We start from the raw sequence: 20,667 nt of genomic DNA on the forward strand, positions 1-20,667 counted from the left end.
GAAAGCCCAGAATAGCACACACCAATTCTGGGGAGATGTCTTAACTCGTAACTTCTTACTTAAGTGTGAGAAGATGTTTACTAGGGATGCCTTGGAAAGTATCTGACATTAGAGGTTTTGTAGGCATTAGGCAAAGAAACAGGAAATGTTGGAAACACTCGGCAGGTCAGGCAACATCAGCGGAAAGAGAAACAGAGTTTAACACCGGATCAAGGACCCTTTGGCAACAGGAATTGTTGCAGATTAACAGCAAGATACACAGTAATATTTTTTTAAGAGTTTGCATGACTTTTTAAAAAAATAACATCCAACAAAATAAATTCTGTTTGATAATTACTTGAACATTTTTATTGAGAACAGCGAGGGAGGAGAAAAAAAAAATAACCCGGAATGCTTTCAATTTACAAAATCAGACAATCATCCTACCAAGAGGCATGCAAATAGTGATTGGTTCATATCAGAAACACTGGATAAACATACAAAAATAAAAATCACTTCACTCTGAGTGGAGCAGCAGGCAATGATTCATTCGGCCAAAAGCGCTGGAATTATCGTGTCCCTGCTTCAGTGTACTGCAGAGTCTGGGGACTAATGGAAAGCTCGACTCTATGACTGTCCAGATACTGGTTCTGCCCAGCTCGAGGGAGTTCCTGCTGTTCAGTGCTGGGCCCATCCGTACTGTGGCACATGAGGAAATCCGGTGAATACTATCGTCACTTACGGGTTCTGAACTAGAGCTTGGAGAAAGGAAAAGAGGATCGCTCTTTATTCCCATGCAGAACGGAGAGGGTGGGGAGGCCCATGAGTACTTTAATGCTACTAATGAACTCGAGAAGGAGAAATAAATAAGGAATCAAAGCATGGATAATACAACAAGCTTATGAACACTGAACTTCCATCGATCTGACCTAATACTTGCTAATTAGGTCAGATGTAGCAATAGCAGAAATGGCATTGCAGGTCATATTAGATTAAATGAGGAGTGCCCATCAGACTGAGTGTATACAGATGGCAGGCACCAAACGTTCAGACATTAAGAAATGAATTAATTGTACGAAGGCAATCACAGATTGCAAATCTTCCCTTTTATGAATATCATGCAGTAATTCGCAAGCTCCAACACATATGGACCCACAGCTCACGTTGGTCTATATATGAGCACGCTCGCACACAAAGCACCTACGCTGGAATCATCACACAATCGTATCGGTTCAATCCTTGTGCATCTTATCGAGGCAGTCCTTCTGTGCGATCTCAGAGACTCCCTGCAAAGACAGAGCAAAGCAGACTGATGAAGATGGCGGGCCGCACTGAGAATTTTAGTTATGAGGAGAGTCTGTCTACGCTGGGGGGGGGGGGGGGGGGTCGTGCTCGTTGAGGCAAAGGTGTTGGATTAGACTGTATAATTGTATATTTCTTTGCAGCTTAACTGTTATGCCCGCCTGTATTTTATATAAATTCCTCTCTACACGTAACTGTTCAGTATGTTACCAAGTAGTCACAGTATGTATAAGTAATTGTTCAGTGTGTTGCTAGTAGTTACAGTTCTTTATGATTTGGAAAGGTCTCTGGTATTGTATTATTTGAATACAGGCTGTCTGATTGGTTAACTCTTATCTACAATTTAGAATGGGATGTTCATCTATGGGGTATAAGAAAGGCAGAACATGTTGCCCATCATCTTTTGTCTTTTTTTCCTGTTTCGTTCTTAGCTACTAAACTTCCCCATATAAAACTTCCACATTCTTCCCATAAAGAGGCCACCCAAACTGAACATGATATTCCAAGTAAATGCAATATTGCATGTAATTTCTATGCACTGCACAGTACTGCTGCTGCAGACAACATATTTTAGTGATAGTAAGCCCGATTCTGATATTGAGCGTCTGTTTTATTTTACTGCTGATGACACCACGCTCCTGGGTGAGTCAGCTGCCGAGGTACTGCTACAGTCCTCGTTTATATCCTCACCGCCACAGCCAGCCTCACTGCTGCCGTGCAGGTGTCGTAATGTAGATACGTCACGGCGGAAGTGCCAGGCGCAGCATCTCAGCACACGCAAGGTGGTCGTCGGGACACAGTGAAATGAGGCACTCAGCTGCTCCCTCCTGTCAAGCACCTTTCACTCCATCCGCAGTCGGCAGGGTTTCCCGATGGCCACCCATTGTAATTCTACTCCCATTCCCATTCTGACATGTAAGTCCATGGCCTCCTCAACTGCCAGGATGAGGGCACACTCAGCATCACCTCATATTCCGTTTGGGTAGTCTCCAACCTGATGGCATTAACATTGATTTCTCTAACTGGGTAATTTCCACCCCTCCGCCTTCTCTGTATTTCCATTTCCCATTCTGACTCCCCTCTCACCTCTTCTCTTCTTCTCACCTGCCTATCACCTCCCTCTGGTGCCCCTCCTCCTTCCCTTTCTCCCAAAATCCACTGTCCTCTCCCATCAGATTCCTTTACCTTTTCCACCTATCACCTCACAGCTTCCTACTTCATCCCCTCTCCCTCAGCTGGCTTCACCAATCACCTGCCAGCTTGTACACCTTCCCCCTTCCCACCTTCTTATTCTGGCTCCTTCCCCCTTCCTTCCCTGATGAAAGGTCTTGGCCTAAACATTGATTGTTTATTTATCTCCTCCGATGTTGCCCAGCCTGCTGAGTTCCTCCAGCATTGTGTGTGTGTGTGTTAGTCCATACGACTTTTGTAGCCCTGGTAACACTCGCACTAAACAAAATCAATTGTCCACCTAAATTTATAGAATGCTGTTAACACTGTGATATATCTCATGGGGTTTCATAGGAACATAATTGTAACCAAATCATAAAGTTCACTGATAAAAAAAACCAAGGATAAACACTGAACACAGATTGTTCTAACTGTGTACTTGTACAAATTGTGTATAATTTGCATTTATGGTGTGAGTATGTTTTATAGAGCTGCTGCTCTGATGCTACTACCTGTGATGCAGCTGCAATTAAGTTTTTCATTGCACCTGGATATACATGTACTTGTGCATAAACTCAACTCTGACTTTGAAAATACTCAGTAAGTCAGGTGGCACCTTTTTAATCAAGCCAAATTATTTCCTCTCCCCAGGTGCTGCCCAGTGTTTACAGACCTCCTTGCTTTTATTTCGGATTCCCGGCCATCTTGCTCGGCCACAGGCAGCTGGGGAATGACTTGAACCACTTACCATGGCGAGCTGCCTCCCAATGTTTCCCATGGTCACTCCACCCGAGAAGAATATACAGGGCAGCCAGGAGCGGATGTACAGAAAGTCCGGTGATGTGTACCTGCAGTAACATGATAGAGAACCGCCTTACACCCCTGGCTTATGCACAGCACAAGAACATTAACGGAGCTTTGTATGTCTATTAGACTGGAGGGGTAAGTGAATTTCAGATAAGAACAGGTAGAAGTCAAAGACAAAATATTACCTAAGTATGTATGTCACCATATCCTACCTTGAGATTCACTCTCCAGCTGAGATACAATGCAGAACAGGCCCTTCCAACCCGTTGAGTCACGCTGCCCAGCCCAGCAAACCCCCCCAATTCTACCCCCAGCCTAATCACGGGACAATTTACAATGACCAACCGATACGTCTTTGGCCTGTGGGAGGAAACCCACGCGGTCACGGGGAGGGGCTACAAAATCCTTACGGGCAGTGGCAGGCATTGAACCTGGGTCGCCGGCACTGTAAAGCGTTGTGTTGACCACTACACTACCGTGCCGCAAGCATGCATTTATATCATTAGATGCAGAAGTAGAATTAGGCCATTCAGCCCATCAAGTCTCCCCAACATTTGGTTAAGGCCAATTTATTATCCCTCCTAATCCTATTCTCCTGCCTTCTCCCCATTTTGGATAGCAAATTATAATTGACAGATTAGTTATTGCAGAGGCTCTATCTATCACAGTGACTAAACATATTAATATTAAGGGGACTAACATCCTTGTGGGTAGGTTAGCTAGTGCTGCTCCGGGGGGTTTAAACTAGATTTGCAGGGGGAGGGGAACCAGAGTGTTAGAGCAGATGGTGAGGTGGAGGAGGATAAAGGTCATGAGAGGACTGCTTGTGTGGACAGAAATCAAAGGTTTGTATGTGATAGAAATGTTCTCAGGTGCCAAACTGAAGAGACTGGGGAAGAGGCGTCTGGCTCTCAAATAGAGAAAGATAGGAGACAGCGTGTGAGGGAGGTTAGGCAGGTGATAGAGAAGGGACGCGCTCAGACCAGAGGTTTGAGATGTATCTATTTTAACACAAGGAGTGTTGTGAACAAAGCAGATGAGCTTAGAGCGTGGATCAGTACTTGGAGGTATGATGTGGCCATTGCAGAGACTTGCATGGCTGAGGGGCAGGAATGGTTACTTCAAGTGCAAGGTTTTAGATGTTTCGGAAAGGACAGGGAGGGAAGCAAACGAGATGGGGGCCTGGCACTGTTGATCAGAGATAGTGTCACGGCTGCAGAAAAGGTGGACGTCATGGAGGGATTGTCTATGGAATCTCCGTGGGTGGAGATTAGGAACAGGAAGGGTTCAATAACTTTACTGGGTGTATTTTATAGGCCGCCCAATAGTAACAGGGATATCGAGGAGCAGATAGGGAAACAGATCCTGGAAAGGTGTAATAATAAGAGTTGTCATGATGGGAGATTTTAATTTCCCAAATATAGATTGGCATCTCCCTAGAGCAAGGGGTTTAGATGGGGTGGAGTTTGTTAGATGTGTTCAGGAAGGTTTCTTGACACAATATGTAGATAAGCCTACAAGGGGAGAGGCTGTACTTGATTTGGTATTGGGAAATGAACCTGGTCAGGTGTCAGATCTCTCAGTGGGAGAGCATTTTGGAGACAGTGATCATAATTCTATCTCCTTTACAATAGCATTGGAGAGAGATAGGAACAGACAAGTTAGGAAAGTGTTTAATTGCAGTAAGGGGAATTATGAGGCTATCAGGCAGGAAATTGGAAGCTTAAATTGGAAACAGATGTTCTCAGAGAAAAGTACAGAAGAGATGTGGCAAATGTTCAGGGGATATTTGTGTGGAGTTCTGCATAGGTACATTCCAATGAGACAGGGAAGTTATGGTAGGGTAAAGGAACCGTGGTGTACAAAGGCTGCAATAAATCTAGTCAAGAAGAAAAGAAAAGCTTACAAAAGGTTCAGAGAGCTAGGTAATGTTAGAGATCTAGAAGATTATAAGGCTGATAGGAAGGAGCTTAAGAAAGAAATTAGGAGAGCCAGAAGGGGCCATGAGAAGGCCTTGCCGGGCAGAATTTAGGAAAACCCCAAGGCATTCTACAATTATGTGGAGAGCAAGAGGATAAGATGTGAAAGAATAGGACCTATCAAGTGTGACAGTGGGAAAGTGTGTATGGAACCGGAGGAAATAGCTGAAGTACTTAATGAATACTTTGCTTCAATATTCACAACAGAAAAGGATCTTGGTGATTGTAGGGATGACTCACAGCAGACTGAAAAGCTTGAGCAAGCAGATATTATGAAAGAGTATGTGCTGGAACTTTTGGAAAGCATCAAGTTGGATAAGTCACCGGGACCAGACAAAATGTACCTTAGGCCACTGTGGGAGGTGAGGGAGGAGATAGCTGAGCCTCTGGTGATGAACTTTGCATCATCAATGGGGACGGAGGAGGTTCTGGAGGATTGGAGGTTTGTATATGCTGTTCCCTTACTCAAGAAAGGGTGTAGAGATAGCCCAGGAAATTATGATCAGCAAGCCTAACTTCAGTGGTTGGGAAATTGATGGAGAAGATCCTGAGAGGCAGGATTTATGAATATTTGGAGAGGCATAATATGATTAGGAAGGGTCAGAATGGCTTTATCAAAGGCAGGTCGTACCTTATGAACCTGATTGAATTTTTTGAGGATGTGACTAAACACATTGATGAAGGAAGAGCAGTAGCTGTAGTGTATAAGGATTTTAGCAAGGCAGTTGATAAGGTACCCCATGCAAGGCTTGTTGATAAATCAAGGCATGGGATCCAAGGGGACATTGCTTTGTGGATCCAGAACTGGCTTGACCACAGAACACAAAGAGTGGTTGTAGACGGGTCATGTACTGCATGGAGGTTGGTCACCAGTGGAGTGCCTCAGGGATCTGTTCTGGGACCCTTACTCTTTGTGATTTTTATAAATGGCCTGGATGAGGAAGTGGAGGGATGGGTTAGTAAGTTTGCTGATGACACGAAGGTTGGGGGTGTTGTGGATAGTGTGGAGTGCTGTCAATGGTTACAGCGGGATATTGATAGGATACAAAACTGGGCTGAGAAGTGGCAGATGGAGTTCAACCCAGGTGAGTATGAAGTGGTTCATTTTGGTAGGTCAAATATGATGGCAGAAGATAGTATTAATGGTAAGACTCTTGACAGTGTGGAGGATCAGAGGGATCTTGGGGTCCGAGTCCATAGGACGCTCAAAGCAGCTACGCAGGTTGACTCCGTGGTTAAGAAGACGTATGGTGTATTGGCCTTTATCAATCATGGAATTGAATTTAGGAGCCGAGAGCTAATGTTGCAGCTATATAGGACCCTGGTCAGACCCGACTTGAAGTACTGTGCTCAGTTTTGGTCGCCTCGCTAAAGGAAGGATGTGGAAATCATAGAAAGGGTGCAGCGGAGTTTTACAAGAATGTGGCCTGGATTGTGGAGCATGCCTTATGAGAATAGGTTGAGTGAACTCGGCCTTTTCTCCTTGGGGAGATGGAGGATGAGAGGTGACCTGATAGAGTTGTATAAGATGTTGAGAGGTGTTGATCGTGTAAGTAGTCAGAGGCTTTTTCCCAGGTCTAAAATGGTTGTCACAAGAGGACACAGGTTTAAGGTGAAGGGGAGTAGGTGCAGAGATGTCAGGGGTAAGTTTTTTCACTCAGAGTGGTGAGTGCGTGGAATTGGGTTCCGGCAAAGATGGTGGAGGCATATACAATAGGGTCTTTTAAGAGACTTTTAGATAGGTACATGGAGCTTAGAAAAATAGAGGGCTGTAGGTAAGACTAGTAATTTCTAGGGTAGGGACTTGTTCGGTACAACCATGTGGGCTGAAGGGCCTGTATTGTGCTGTATGTTTTCTATGTTTCAATTATTTATTTAGATGTTAGCTACTTAGTAAGCCAGATTGAATTCCATAGCCCTTGAAGTATCTGCAGTAATTTTATTAAACCCAATTTCTGCTCTTGCATGATCACAGGAAAAAATAAAGAAATATTATAGAATTTATGAAAACTGTGCATAAACAAAGACTGACAAGCAACAAATGTGCAAAAAAAGACAAACTGTGCCTTCACAGCTCAGTGCACCGAGCATAGGCAATAGGATGCTGCAAAAAGTCATCGGCGAGACTGCACGTTGAGTATTGCTTGCAGTTCTGCCACCCAGCAACGGGAAGGATGCTATTAAACTATTCGAGGCTGATACAAGGGGGCATAGTTTTAAGGCAACTGGAGGCAAGTGTGTGAAATGCATTACCTGGGCAGGTGGTAGAGACAGATACATTAGGGATGTTTAAAGACACTTAGTAAGATAGGTAGGTGGAAGTGAATGGTTAGATCGATCTTAACGTAGGTTAAACAGTCGGCACAACATCATGGGTCCAAGGGCCTGGACTGTGCTGTAAGTTGCTAAGTTCCAACTGGGAAGGGAGCAGAAAAGATTTATAAAGCTGTTGCCATGACAGCATGACCAGAGTTACAAGGAAAGGTTGGTCATATTGGGACCTCCTTCCCTGGAGTGTGAAAGTCAGATTTTATAGTTGTTTATAAAATCATGACGGCCATAGCTGAGGTGATACAGTCTTTTTCCCAGGGTCAGGGAGTCTAAAATGAGAAGATATAGGTTTATGGTGAGGTGGGGAAGATTTAAAAGGGATTTGAGGGGAATCTTTCACCACACCGAGGCTGGTGAGTATGTGGAATAAGCTCACAGAGGACATGTTCAGTTACAACATTTAATATACAGGTACAGGGACAGAAAGGATTGGAGGAATATGGGCCAAATTCAGGCAAATGGGACAAGCTCAGAAAAGACACCTTGGTCAGCATGGACGAGCTGGGCCAATGCTGTGTGACTCTGAGGAAACCCACACAATCACAGGGAGAACGTACAAACTCTTTACAGGCAGCAGGGGGAGTTGAACCACCGATCAGTGATAACTGGCCCTGTAAAGTGACTGTGATAAACATTATGCGACCGCATTGCCCCCGGAACCTGCTTGTTCCACACTGAAGGACATTGTTGCTTCTCTGCCTTAACTGATGTGAATAGTTTCCAGGGTGGATCAGGCTACTGGACAGCCCAGGGTAATGAAAGACTTGGTTAATGTTACTGCCATTACCACGATGGATAGTACTAACTCTCGATGACCAGCAGTTGTAAAGGAAGGCTCGACTGTCCCACATTTACTGGCTTGTCCACTAAGCCATTACTGATGACTAAGCAAGGGTAAGCCTGTGATTTAGCGTGTGCCTGATGCTCTCTCCTCTACCTGTTCACTGGAGCCAACCTTATGAAAAGAAGATGCGGGTATTAACAGGGTAACATAACAGCCCACGAGCTTTTTTGATATGCTGAACCATCAAAAGGTCTCCAGCAAGTCCACTCTCGCTATGTTGCTGTGCTTGGTAGGGGTTTAGAAGTTAAATCTGAACAAGGAACCAGAATTGGGAAGAGACGATGTCTCAACGAGAACTTAAAGCAAGTGAGAAGCCCATCAAGGGTGTTATGGTGTTAAACATTCACAGGAAAGCAATCCCATTCTGGCATCAATAATGAATGAACAAAATAATTGAACCGCTGCTGTAATAAAGATTTTGGTCTTATAGGGCAGGGTTGTTACTCTTTAATAATATGGTAAACTTTTTCCTTGTCTAGTTGTCAACAGGACAAACATGAGTTCTTGCTACTAGAATGTGCTGTGTAGTTCAAGAGGTAGGTTCTTGCTGAAGGAGGTGCAAGAGGGGTAGGAGTTTATATTTACTGTGGGGGCTTGTTCAACTTCTAAATATCGATAGTAACATACACACGGTGACCACTTTATCAGGCACTCCTGTACATCCCCCCCCCCCCCCCCCATTAATGTAAATATCTTAACAGCTAATCATGTTGCAGCAGCTCAGTGCATAAAAGCATGCAGGTATGATCAAGAGGTTCAGACCAAACAACAGAATGGGAAGGAAATGTGATCTAAGTGATTTTGACTGTGGAAGGATTGTTGGTGCCAGACAGGGTGGCTTGATGAGCTCAGGTGCGTTGATCTCCTGGGATATTCACGCACAACATCCTCTAGAGATAACAGAGAATGGTGCGAAAAACAACAACAAAAAAAAAATCCAGTGAGTGGCAGTTCTGTGGGCGAAAATGCCTCGTTAATCAGAGGTCAGAGGAGAATGGCCAGACTGGTTCAAGCTGACAGGAAGCCAGTAACTCAAGCAAACACACATTACAACAGTGGTGTGCAGAAGAGCATCTCTGAACACACGCTTCGAACCTCGAAGTGGGTGGGCTACTGCAGCAGAAGACCAGGAACATACACTCAGTGGGTACTTTTATTAGGTACAGGAAGTACCTAATAAAATGGCGGCCGTGCATAGATTCTGTAGGTGGTGAGGCACGTGGAAGAAGATAAATGACAGAATTACCAATCCAGACTCTTGTACTTACTGGTAAACGCCATTGTACACTAACAGCTGTGTGACCAGGGTTGCCACGAAGGCTATTGTAAGGCCAAGTCCAAATCCACTTCGAGAGCGATCAAAAGTCCACCAGAGACCCAGTGAGAGGGCAGCCAGGGTCAACGACAACTGCATGTTATTGGCAAAATCTAATTTCTGATGAGACACCAGAATTAAGGAAAGAGCCAAATGCATCAGTGGGTTGTAATGTGAGGCATCAGCTATACATGAGACCATAAGACATAGGAGAAGAATTAGACCATTCGGCCTAACGAGTCTGCTCCACTATGCAGACATGGTTCCATCATGGTTGATTAACTGTCCCTCTCAACCCCATTCTTCTGCCATCTCCCCTTTACCTTTGGCACCCTTACTAATCAAGAACCTTTCAACTTCAACTTTAAATATACCTGATGATTTGGCCTCCACAGCTGTCTGTGGCAATGAATTCCACAGACTCACCACCTTCTGGCTAAAGAAATTCCTCTTCATTTCTGTTCTAAAGGGATGTCCTTGTATTCTGAAGGTGTGCCCTCTTGTCCTAGCTCCCCCACTATAGGAAACATCCTCATCCATGTCCATTCCATAGGTTTCAATGAGATTTCAACCCCCCCCCCCCACTCATTCTTCTAAACTCACATGTACCCTTATCCTATTTGTAAGTTAAAACAAAGCAATGGACAGTTTAAAATTTCATAAACAATAATATATAATTGACATTGAGATGACTTTTTAAAAAATTGTAAAGTTGTGGCGTTGAGATGGAATCTTGGTGACAATGCTGGACAATTGGGGTTATAGTGAGTTATTAACAAAAATTAGCTTTTAATTTGATTCCACTGAAAAATTGCTAAAGGGAATAGTCTTCACCTTAGCCAGAAGTGTAAGAAAACTAACTCAGTGGCCATCTGTTAAACAATTTTCCTTACCTCAGAAGCCAATTAATTAAAAATGTAACAGATGGGCGGATTGATATTAGCTGATTTAACAATTTCCCGGAATTTCTAGAGTCCACTTTTACTTTTGTTTTCCTTCTTACACTAAGAATGATCTTTCAGTTTCCTGAAGAGATTTTAAACGTCCTCGGTGCCAAGCAGTGCTGTTGCTCAGATAGAAGCATTTAGAAGTGATATTGTTGCAGAATGAGATACAGGATTGATTTAGTTGTTTACAGTATTCCTCGAGAAGCAAGGACTCATTTGTGGTTGATGATTATTCTCATTTTGGTGTAACCTCAGGAACAAGCTGTAGCAGATTAAAATGATGGGAAGAAATCAGTCAACGACAGAAAGGGCAGAATCAAGACTTTGAAAGATAATAGTGAGTTAAAACTGGGTGCAAAACAGAATGGGAACGTGAGAGATGGAGTGAGTGGGAGATTCCCGCAGGAAATCGGTAACTGATCTGCTGAATATCAACCACCCAGCTTGGCTGGAACTATTCAAGACTAATATCGCATGAGCAAACAGGGAAAGTAAATTGACATCAGTTCAGTCACTCAGTCTCCATAGTCCTCAGGGTAGAGAATTCTTGTTCGTCGTCCTCAAGGCAAATAAATTTCTCCTCGTCTGATGTGATCGCGTTGCTGAAGAGATTCATCAGGAGATTTTCTTCCAGTTTCTATCCCCTGCCTCCTTCCAGTCTATCTCTGGTCCGCCCATTTTTGTTCCCTTTTCTATACCCACCCCCAGCATCCCATCACCATTTTCATCCCCTTCCCCCTACTGGTTCTACACGCATCACCCTCTGGATCCCTTCCCTCACCTGGTCCCATTTGCCCTTACCACTAAGCTCCAGACAGCTTCTACCTGCTGTTACAAGGCTATTAAAGAGTTCCCTAGTATGGTAAGCTGGGACACTTGACTAGACACCTGCTTCACTCTGATCTTGCACCTTACTGCTTATCTGCACTGCATTTTCTCTGTAGCTGTTACACTTAATTCTGTATTCTTATTTTTCATCCTGAATGCACCGTGCAATGATTTGATCTGTATGAACAGTATGCAGGAGAAGCTTTTCATTGTATCTTGGTACATCTGACAAAAATAATTTAAAGAATTCTGAACCCAAACCCTCAATGGTTCCCATTATCACATTCTTTACGTATCAGATTCCAGCAGCGGTAGCCATTTGTGTTCATGCTTATCACCCTTCCTGATGAAGGGCCTTGGCCCGAAATATCGATTGTTAATTCCCTCAATCTGACCTGTTGAGTTTCTCCAGCATTTTGAGTGAGTTGCTCTGGATTTCCAGCATCTGCAGAATCTCTTGAGTTGAGCTTGTGCTTCCAGCCATCACCCTCACCTCCTCCCACTTGGCCCCATCTGCCTTTATCTATCCTTGTCTAGTTCAACCTATCACCCACTAACCTCTATCTCCCATCTCCATCCCTCCCTCTCCCCCACTTGGCTCCATCTGTCTGTCATCCCTCCTCGGTCCACCTATCACGTACTGCCTCCTGTCTTGCCTCTCCACCTCTCCTCATCACACCGGCCAACTCCCTCTGCACACTCATTCCCGATGTGGGGCTTCGACCTGAAATTTGAGAATTCCTCCTCTCAATCTGACCCCCCTCCCCCCCCCCAACAATGCTGCCTGACCCACAAAGCCCCTCCAGCACTCTGGTCTATTTCTCCAGGTTCCTAAGGGGGTTGCCTGGATTAGGGGACTCCAGTTACAGGAAGCCAGTGGATAGGCTGGGCTTGCTTTCCCTGGAGTGAAGGAGGTTGTGCGGTGAACTGATAGAAGAATGCAAGTAAATGAGAGGCACAAAGAGGATTTCTCCCCCACAGTAGGCTTACAAAAAAAAGTGGCTAGGATTAAGGTGAGAGGAAGATGCGAGGACTCGAAAGGTTAATTTTTTTTTTATATAGAGAGTGGTTGCTGTCTGGAAAACATTGCCAATGAAGGTATAACTACTCCATTTAAAATGCATTTGGACAAACTTAAATAGGTATAGGCAGACTACAGAAAGATATGTTTCCATCAACACCATAAGATGTGGGAGCAGAATTTAGGCCATTTGACACATCGAGTCTATCCCATTCCAAGGCAGACAAACTCAATTACTATAGTTGGGGAAAAAGCATTGGCATGGATGTGCTGGTCCCAAAGGCCTGTTCTGTGCTGTTCAGACTCTATGGCTCATTCCCTGTCCCTTACTCTGTGGACATTGGATCTACAGAACGACAGAAAGGTGACGAGATTTCAGAAGCCAGGCACCGCCCTAGTTCCATAAAACCACTTGGCAGAGAGAGACCCGTGGGCGAAGTTGAGTAATGGCGGACATAGACGACTCTTGGCAGGAGCCTGTCGTGCCATTCACAGTTGGAAGGATACAGCACTAGCGTGGTTGATGCCAACAAATACCGCTACACACCTCATGACGCTCGCCCATTCCCGTTTGAACTTGTGTGGCTCTCCGAGGTGGCTGTCAATGCAGGGGTATAGCAGACCCACTACAGCTGTGTGAGAGACAGAAAGATGAAGCAGTTAGAACCAACATTTTGTTGTGAAGCATAAGAATTCCACCGTCCACTCACACCACTGGCTTTTTAACTCAACACCGATTTCCTGCACTGATCCCAAATTCCTTGATTTCATTAACGTGCAAAAATTTTTAAACGGTAAGGTGCCTAAATGCTAAACACAGGGGATTCTGCAGACGACGGAAGCCTGGAGCAAAGCACATAATATGTTGGAGGTAATCAACAGGTTAGGCAGCATCTAGGCAGAAGAGTTGTTTTGGGCTGAGACCCTTCATCAGGGCTCATAAGGTTTAAATGTTTTCATATTAATTAAAGGGGTGACACAAGCAGCCAATATGTGGTAGGTGGACAGAGGAGGGGCGACTGAGAACCTGGCACCTTGGACCTTGGTAGTGTTGGTCTGGCAGATTTTCTAGACTATTGGATATTACTTCTATTATTACCTAAACAGACTTCTATTTCACTTTCTTTACTAGGATAATACATTTTCAGTGAACACTGAAGTTAAAGATAGAAATATCTCCTGGTGTAGCCTCCTCTACATTGGTGAGATCTGACATAGACTTTGTCAAGCGCCCTCGCTCCAGCGACAACAAACAGGATTTCTGGTGGCTGACCATTTTAATCCGACTTCCCGTTCCCATTCTGACAGGATGAGGCCATTCTCAGGTTGGAGGAGCAACACCTCGTATCCCATCTGGGTAGCCTCCAACCTGATGGCATGAACATCGATTTCTCTAACTAACGTCTGGTAATTTCTTCCCACACCCCTCCCGCCATTCTCTTTTTTTTCCATTGCCCATTCTGGCTGCTTTCTCTATCACCTCTCCTTCCCTTTCTCCCACACTCCATTCTCCTATCGGATTCCTTCTTGTTTAGCCCTTTATTTGTTCCACCTATCATTTCCCAGCTTCTCACTTTATCTCCCTTCTAACTTCCCATTCACCTGGTTTCACCCATCACCCTCATGCTTGTAGTCCTTCCCCTCCTCCCTCCCCCCCCACCTTCTGGCTACTCCCCCTCTCTTCCTTCCCAGCCCTGCTGAAGGGTCTCGGCCCGAAATGTTGACTTTCATTCTCCTCCATAGATGCTGCCTGACCTGCTGAGTTTTTGTAGGTTTTCAGCATCTGCAGAATCTCTTGTGTTACTCTGGCCTCAAACCCTGATCCCCACTGTTCCAGACCCCAACAGTGACGAGCCACATCTGTCCCACAGTGTGGACTTTGCCCTGGCTGCGCACCCTGCTTACGCTCTGGATCCCGGGCTCCCATTTGCAATCTGCCTATCACCTCCCCCTGGGTCTGCCCCTCTTTCCTTTTCTCCTATGATCCAATCTCCTCTCCTATCAGATTCCTTCCCCTCCAGCCCTTTACCTTTCCTACCCGCCTGGCTTCACGTATCACCCTCTAGCTAGCCTCCTTTCCCTCCCTGCCGCACCTTTTCAATCAGGCATCTTCTTCCTTCCTTTTCAGTCCTGAGGAAGGGTCTCGGCCTGACCATCGACTGTTTATTCATTTCCATAGATGCTGCCTGACTTGCTGAGATCCTCCAGCATTGTGTGTGTAACGTTCCACTTCATCGTTTACCTACACTTCACTTTTTCAGTAGCTGTTACACTATATTCTGCACTGTTACTGTTTTGTGTTATTCTACCTCAAAGCACCGTGTAATGATCTGATCTGTATGAACAGTGTGCATGACAAGCTTTTCACTGTATCTTGGTAAATGTGACAATAATAAACCAATTCCAATATAACTTTCTGGGGAGGAAGTCTGTCACCCTCACCCAATCTGGCACACGTGATTCCTACCTCCTCGTTGTAGCGTAGCATTTAACACAAAGCATTACCGTGCTTGCTGTAAGATTGGGGTTTGATTCCTACAGCTGCCTGTAAAGAGTTTGCAATGTTCTCCCCATGACTGCGCAGGCTTCCTCCAGACGCGCTGGTTTCCTCCCACATTCTAAAGATGTACGGGTTAGGGTTAGCGAGTTGTGGGCATGTTATGCTGGTGCAGGAAGCATGGCGACACTTGCAGGCTGCCCACCACAAACCTCGCTGATTTGATTTGATGCAAAACAACGAGTTTCACCTGCTAATCTTAAGCTTTATGGGACCTTTACCCTTAGCTTAGCAAGCTTAGTGCTCAAGAAAGGATGAACAATAGATGTCAGCTTGTCAGAGACATCCATGCCATATGAACAAATAACTTGGCTATGGAGGCCAAGTCATTTGGGTACATTTAAAACATAGCTTGATAGATTTGTTAGTAAGGGCATCAAAGGTTACGTGGAGAAGGCAGGAGGAAGAGGCCTCTAAGGATAATTAATCAGTCATGACGGAATGGCAGAGAAGACTTAATGGGCTGAATGGGCTAATTCTGCTACCATGTCTTATGGTCTTATCACATCATTGTTAAGAAAGGAGCAAAACTTTCCTAACAACAGAGAAGGCATAGGTTAAGAAGCTTTATTCTAAATGCTCTTTTCACAGGGTGATTGGCCAATAGAGCAGTCCCCAGTATTAGACAGACAAGCAACAGTAGGCCATACTGTCACAGAGCTGCACTAACATTTATGTAGACTCCTTGCTGATTCAGTTTCCCACTGAAATCAACAAGTCATGATTCATCCAGAGTCCAAAATCTGCCCAGCCAGCTTTGAACACTGAGTGATGAAACTCCCTGTCTCATTTCAGAACGTCTATCTTCTTACGTGGAGTTCTATCCTCTGGTTAGTGGAAATAACTTCTTGCCTTCTGCATTGTCCAGCCTCCCTGAACTTTGCTTTACAATGAAATCAGCACTCCAGGATGTTATCTCATAACACTCAGCCTTTACTGATGGGACTAACCTCAGGCCCCAGGAGCTAATCTCATAAGCCTTTGTTGCACATTCGCCAGTGTTATCTGAAATTAAACCTAATCCCAGTGGTTTTAACAAAGTTCTACTGATTTGTATCTTCTAACCATTTCCATTGTTGACCAACATAACATTTACTTCCCAATTTCTTGTGACTGTAATTTGTTTACAGGGATATCTAAATGCTCCTGAGTTTCTCAGCAGTTATATTATAATTTCATATGACATAGCCACTTAGGCTTGTGATGGTGATCATCATCACTCATTGTCCTTTGAGACAGATGGATGCCAACCAACCATATGACATAGGAACAGAATTAGGCCATTGGGACCATCAAGCCCGCTCCGCCATCCCATCATGGTTGATATATTATCCCTCTCAGCCCCATTCTCCTGCTTTCTCCCCGTAAGCTTAGGTGTCCTTACTAATCACAAAGCCATCAACCTCTGCTTTAAATATACCCAATAACTTGGCCATCACAGCTGTCTATGGCAATGAATTCAGATTCACCACCCGCCAGCTAAAGAAACTCCTCCTTGATTCTGTACTAAAGGGATGTCCCTCTATTCTGAGGCTGTGCCCACTAGTCCTAGACTCCCCAATACAGGAAACATCCTCTCCACATCCATTCAATCTAGGGCTTTCAGTAGGTTTCAATGAGACCCCCCTCCACTTTCATTCTTATAAACACTGGTGAGTACAGGCCCAGAGCCATCAAATACTCATACTTTAACTCACTCTTTGTAATGCGGTCTCCTGGTGCCTTCTGTTTAAGCTTATTTTGATCGGCTCAAGGATTCCATGTTACGTGTATTATTTAAGTGGATGCCTGATTAGCAGTAATCACGGGGTCCTAGTTTTGAGAATGTTACTTCTCGCAGAATCGCTAGGCTGAGCCACCGATGTTCTTTTGGAATGAACTCTTGTTGATGTCTCTACATCAGAGTCTGCCTTCCCTCTGCACTTGGGCTCTGATATTGCCAGCACACATTTTTAACAAAGTTCCATGGATACGTAGAATTTTTGCATCCACCTCACAGCTCACATTCCCCCCCCCCCCCCCAGCTCTGAATCATCAGCAAACTTGGATCGATAACTCTCAGCCCCTTCATTTCGGACTAAAGACATAACTAAACAAATAACAATTACCTTTATTGGATTGATATTTGCTGATGTCTCCACACATCGGATACATTAATTAAACATGGGAAGGTGCGTAAGGTTTAGCATGGTGACCTTTAAAAAAATTCAAACTATACTCCCCGTTGCACCTGGAGCATCAATCCATTATATAAAAAAAAGATCTGCTTCCTTTCCATCCTGATGATGGGTCTTGGCCCAAAACATTGGCTGTTTATTCCCCTCCATGACTTGCTGAGCTCCTCCAACATTTTGTGAGTGTTGGTTTTTACACAGTACGCTCGGCATCTTGGCTTGTCGGCTCGTCCTAGTGGAGAGGCTAGTGCGTCCCAGAGGACCGATGCCATCTGGGGTTTAGCTTCCTGGTAGGGTCACCCGTGGCAGTAAAGTTCCAGAAAAAAATCGATCCAACCAAGACCTCTTTGGTAGAGCCGGCAGATTGGCTTTGAAGGCAGGGGATGGTTGCAGCAATGAAGGTTTCCCGCTCATCTTGCCACTGGAATCTGATCCCAAATCCAGAGACAGAGAAGCAGTTTCAGCGACAGGTTACTATCGATGCAATGCTCCTCAGACAGGATGAAGAGGTCAATACTCCCCAATGCCATTAGGCTTTACAATTCAACCGCCAGGACTTAAGAACTTTTTAAAAGCTATTATTAATGCTTTTTGAGATAGTGATTTAGATGCATATCATATTTTTTACTGAGTTAAGTATTGTATGTAATTAGTTTTGCTACAACAAGTGTATGGGACATTGGAAAAAAGTTGAATTTCCCCATGGGGATGAATAAAGAATCTATCTATCTATCTATCAAATAGCCAAGGGCTGTGTGTTACCTGCTGTTCTCTGTTGAAGGAGTCCACCCCAAATGATAACTCTTTCAAACTACATCATACTTTGAGTCATTGACCTACTAGTGTGCCTGACACCTGCCGACGGAAAGAAAAAGCCAGCTGTTCCCTTAATTGATGAAAAGGACCTTGACAGCAGAGTTGCCTCACTTCCTAGTTTTCATTCTTCTTTTCAAGTGCGGTGGCATGTTGTACATAGCAACCAATCACGAGTAAATGTCCCCTCTCACCAGTTTTAGCTGGGCCAATAAAAACACGGCACCGCTTCCGCAAGGCTCCGCCCCCTCCAACGTGTTGCTGTTTCATGCAAATTCAGCGACACGTGGCGCGGAATAAACATCCCCAAAACATTGGATACAGAACTGGGCAAATAGACCGCAACCCTCTGGCTGTGTTAAAAGCATTCCCACCAACCTTCCGTGTAAATGGACACAGAAATATAGGTACCAGCCATTCATATATTTTGAAAGTTAAATGTCTTACGAGTTTTTTTTTTAAAAACCCACATTTTCAAGTTTTCAGATTCTAGCTGTGCAGCACTTCCTTCTGTAAATACAGAACCTTGAATAATATTCAATTCAATCTCAGGACTTTCTGTGGTAATGGGGAGGATTCTGAGTTGGGAATTTTTGCAAATTCTGCCTTTGACAGAGGATGCTGAATCGGAGCTGCTTTCAATGCAGCAAGTTTTAGAGTATGAAGGAAGAATTTGGGGCTCCGGCACCTCACTAAAATAAGGAATTATTTGGAGAAAAACATCTTAGAGAAAATACATTCTTATTGCCTTTAAAAGAGCGGAACGGTCTTAAGTCCTTTGAGTCAGATGGGTCCGTATTTTAACTGCAAATGTTTGCAACTGATAAGACTCGATTTATGACCAAATGTGAAATACCTACTGTGATAATTTTAGATTTCTTTGTATTACAAATAATCCCCCCTATCAGGATGACTGGATGCGAGAGGTGTCTTAAGCTTAATGTCAAACTTAACTGGTGAAACATCTTAGAACGGAAACTTTAACCAATCTTGCCTGGTACAGCCTAGCCTGCAGAGCATTCTCTAACACTTCACTGATTTTAATTACAGCACTTGGGCTAGGGCTGAACTGAAACTGAAAATGCTTCTCTTTCTCGTCAAGGTTAAAACAGTACTAAATTCAAACTCTTTCCAGAAAACTCCACACTGCTGAAGGATATGCAAGTCTTGCTAAATTAGGCGGGACACCTTGCCCCGAAGGGCCCCGGTCTCCCACAGGAGCACCGGTCCTTCCCGCTCCCTCATCCTTACCTGCAGCCGTGCCACAACAAGGTGGCACCCACCAGGCCGAAGAGAAGATTGTGGCGATGACTTCTTCGGGGAACAGGGTGACGTGCCTCTGGATCTGCAGCAAGTTTAACACGAGAGCCAGGAAGACTCCCACGGTGAAGAGCACCAGTCCCCGCCGCAGTAAGTTCATGGTATTGCCGCTGGCTAGCGAGCAGTAGGCACTAGCCATGACCGAGGTGAGGATGGTCATCATTTCGTGCGCCTTTGCCACCAGCAACGTGCCGCTGGAGATGTTCTCAGGCCTTCGCGCCCGGCCGCAGTTACACGTCCAGCAGGTCTTTTCAACCCTTGACATCTGGTTCAGGGGGAATTCTTAGCGTGGAGCTGTAGGAGGATCACCTTAGGTGATCAGGCAAACAGAACAGTTAGGGTGAGCTCACGAACATGGCAATCTCAAACCCAAGTCCCAAACTTTGTGACTTGACAACAAAACCACAAACGCCGCGGACATAAATTTAAATTAACAAGTTTTTGCTGTTAAGTTTAATTTCAAGAAAAAAAATCTGTAAATCAAATTCCAATTTCATTTTACTGTCATTTTCGGGAGTAACATCTGAAATCAAGGCAGAGTAAACTACAATCAATTAGGTCATGGTCACGATCTGAAATCAGAGCACCAGGGGCAAAGATTAAACCATTCTACCCCCTTCAAAATCTAACATATGCCCACTGTATCTGTGGAGACGGGGCTGTATCGCGAGTTAACACGTTACAGCAATGCAACCCAAGCCACGAAGTAACTAAACGTAGACCTACCATTCAAGTGCTCATTCACACTGTAAAAGTCTGCGTCCTGGAAAGATGTGTTTTTTAATATACAAGTTTGCTGTCGATTCTGTTCCGCTGCCACCGCGTTACATTGTTTGCTAAATTATTAGGTCACATCCTGCTCGGATCTATTCATACGGCGCAGACAGGCGAGCGGTCAAAACAATCTGTCTGGTGAGCGCAGTGGAGCCAATGGCTGCCTGGCGGCCCATATGACGTTCAGGACACACCACTGGCTGCACCGTCCCCATTCACACTCCTCTTCCTCCTGCAGAGGCGAGAGGGAGCGAAGCCACACCTCCTCGCCCGGGCATCACCAGTTCTACGCATCGTTCGTCAGTTCCTGAGCGCACCCCCGGTCTGCAGCGAGCGGGAGGTGGTGTGACAATCTCAGTCTGGCTGTCAGGGAAGAGTGAGTCTCAGGCAGTGGACAACAAATAAAATTTTAAAACAAAGGGATTGAGAGTGGAAAAAAAAGGCAAGAGTTTGAACGTAGAACAATACAGCGCAGTACAGGCCATTCGGCCCACAATGTTGTGCCG

The 20,667-nt window shown here is 44.8% G+C and overlaps 1 protein-coding gene across 1 annotated transcript; it reads right to left on the reverse strand.

The window, feature by feature from the left end:
- Window positions 1-320: 320 nt before the first annotated feature.
- insig1 (insulin induced gene 1) lies at window positions 321-20,389 on the reverse strand. The gene is made up of 6 exons (XM_073054894.1): window positions 20,114-20,389; window positions 19,319-19,696; window positions 13,031-13,155; window positions 9,681-9,847; window positions 3,200-3,299; window positions 321-1,265 (listed from the first exon to the last, which is right to left on the reverse strand). Exons 2-6 carry the CDS (start codon window positions 19,650-19,652, stop codon window positions 1,212-1,214), a joined length of 780 nt encoding a protein of 259 aa, XP_072910995.1. The 5' UTR covers window positions 19,653-19,696; window positions 20,114-20,389; the 3' UTR covers window positions 321-1,211.
- Between the last annotated feature and the right edge of the window lie 278 nt (window positions 20,390-20,667).

The sequence above is a fragment of the Hemitrygon akajei genome, chromosome 8 (genome assembly GCF_048418815.1).
Source record: "Hemitrygon akajei chromosome 8, sHemAka1.3, whole genome shotgun sequence".
NCBI lineage: Eukaryota > Metazoa > Chordata > Chondrichthyes > Myliobatiformes > Dasyatidae > Hemitrygon > Hemitrygon akajei.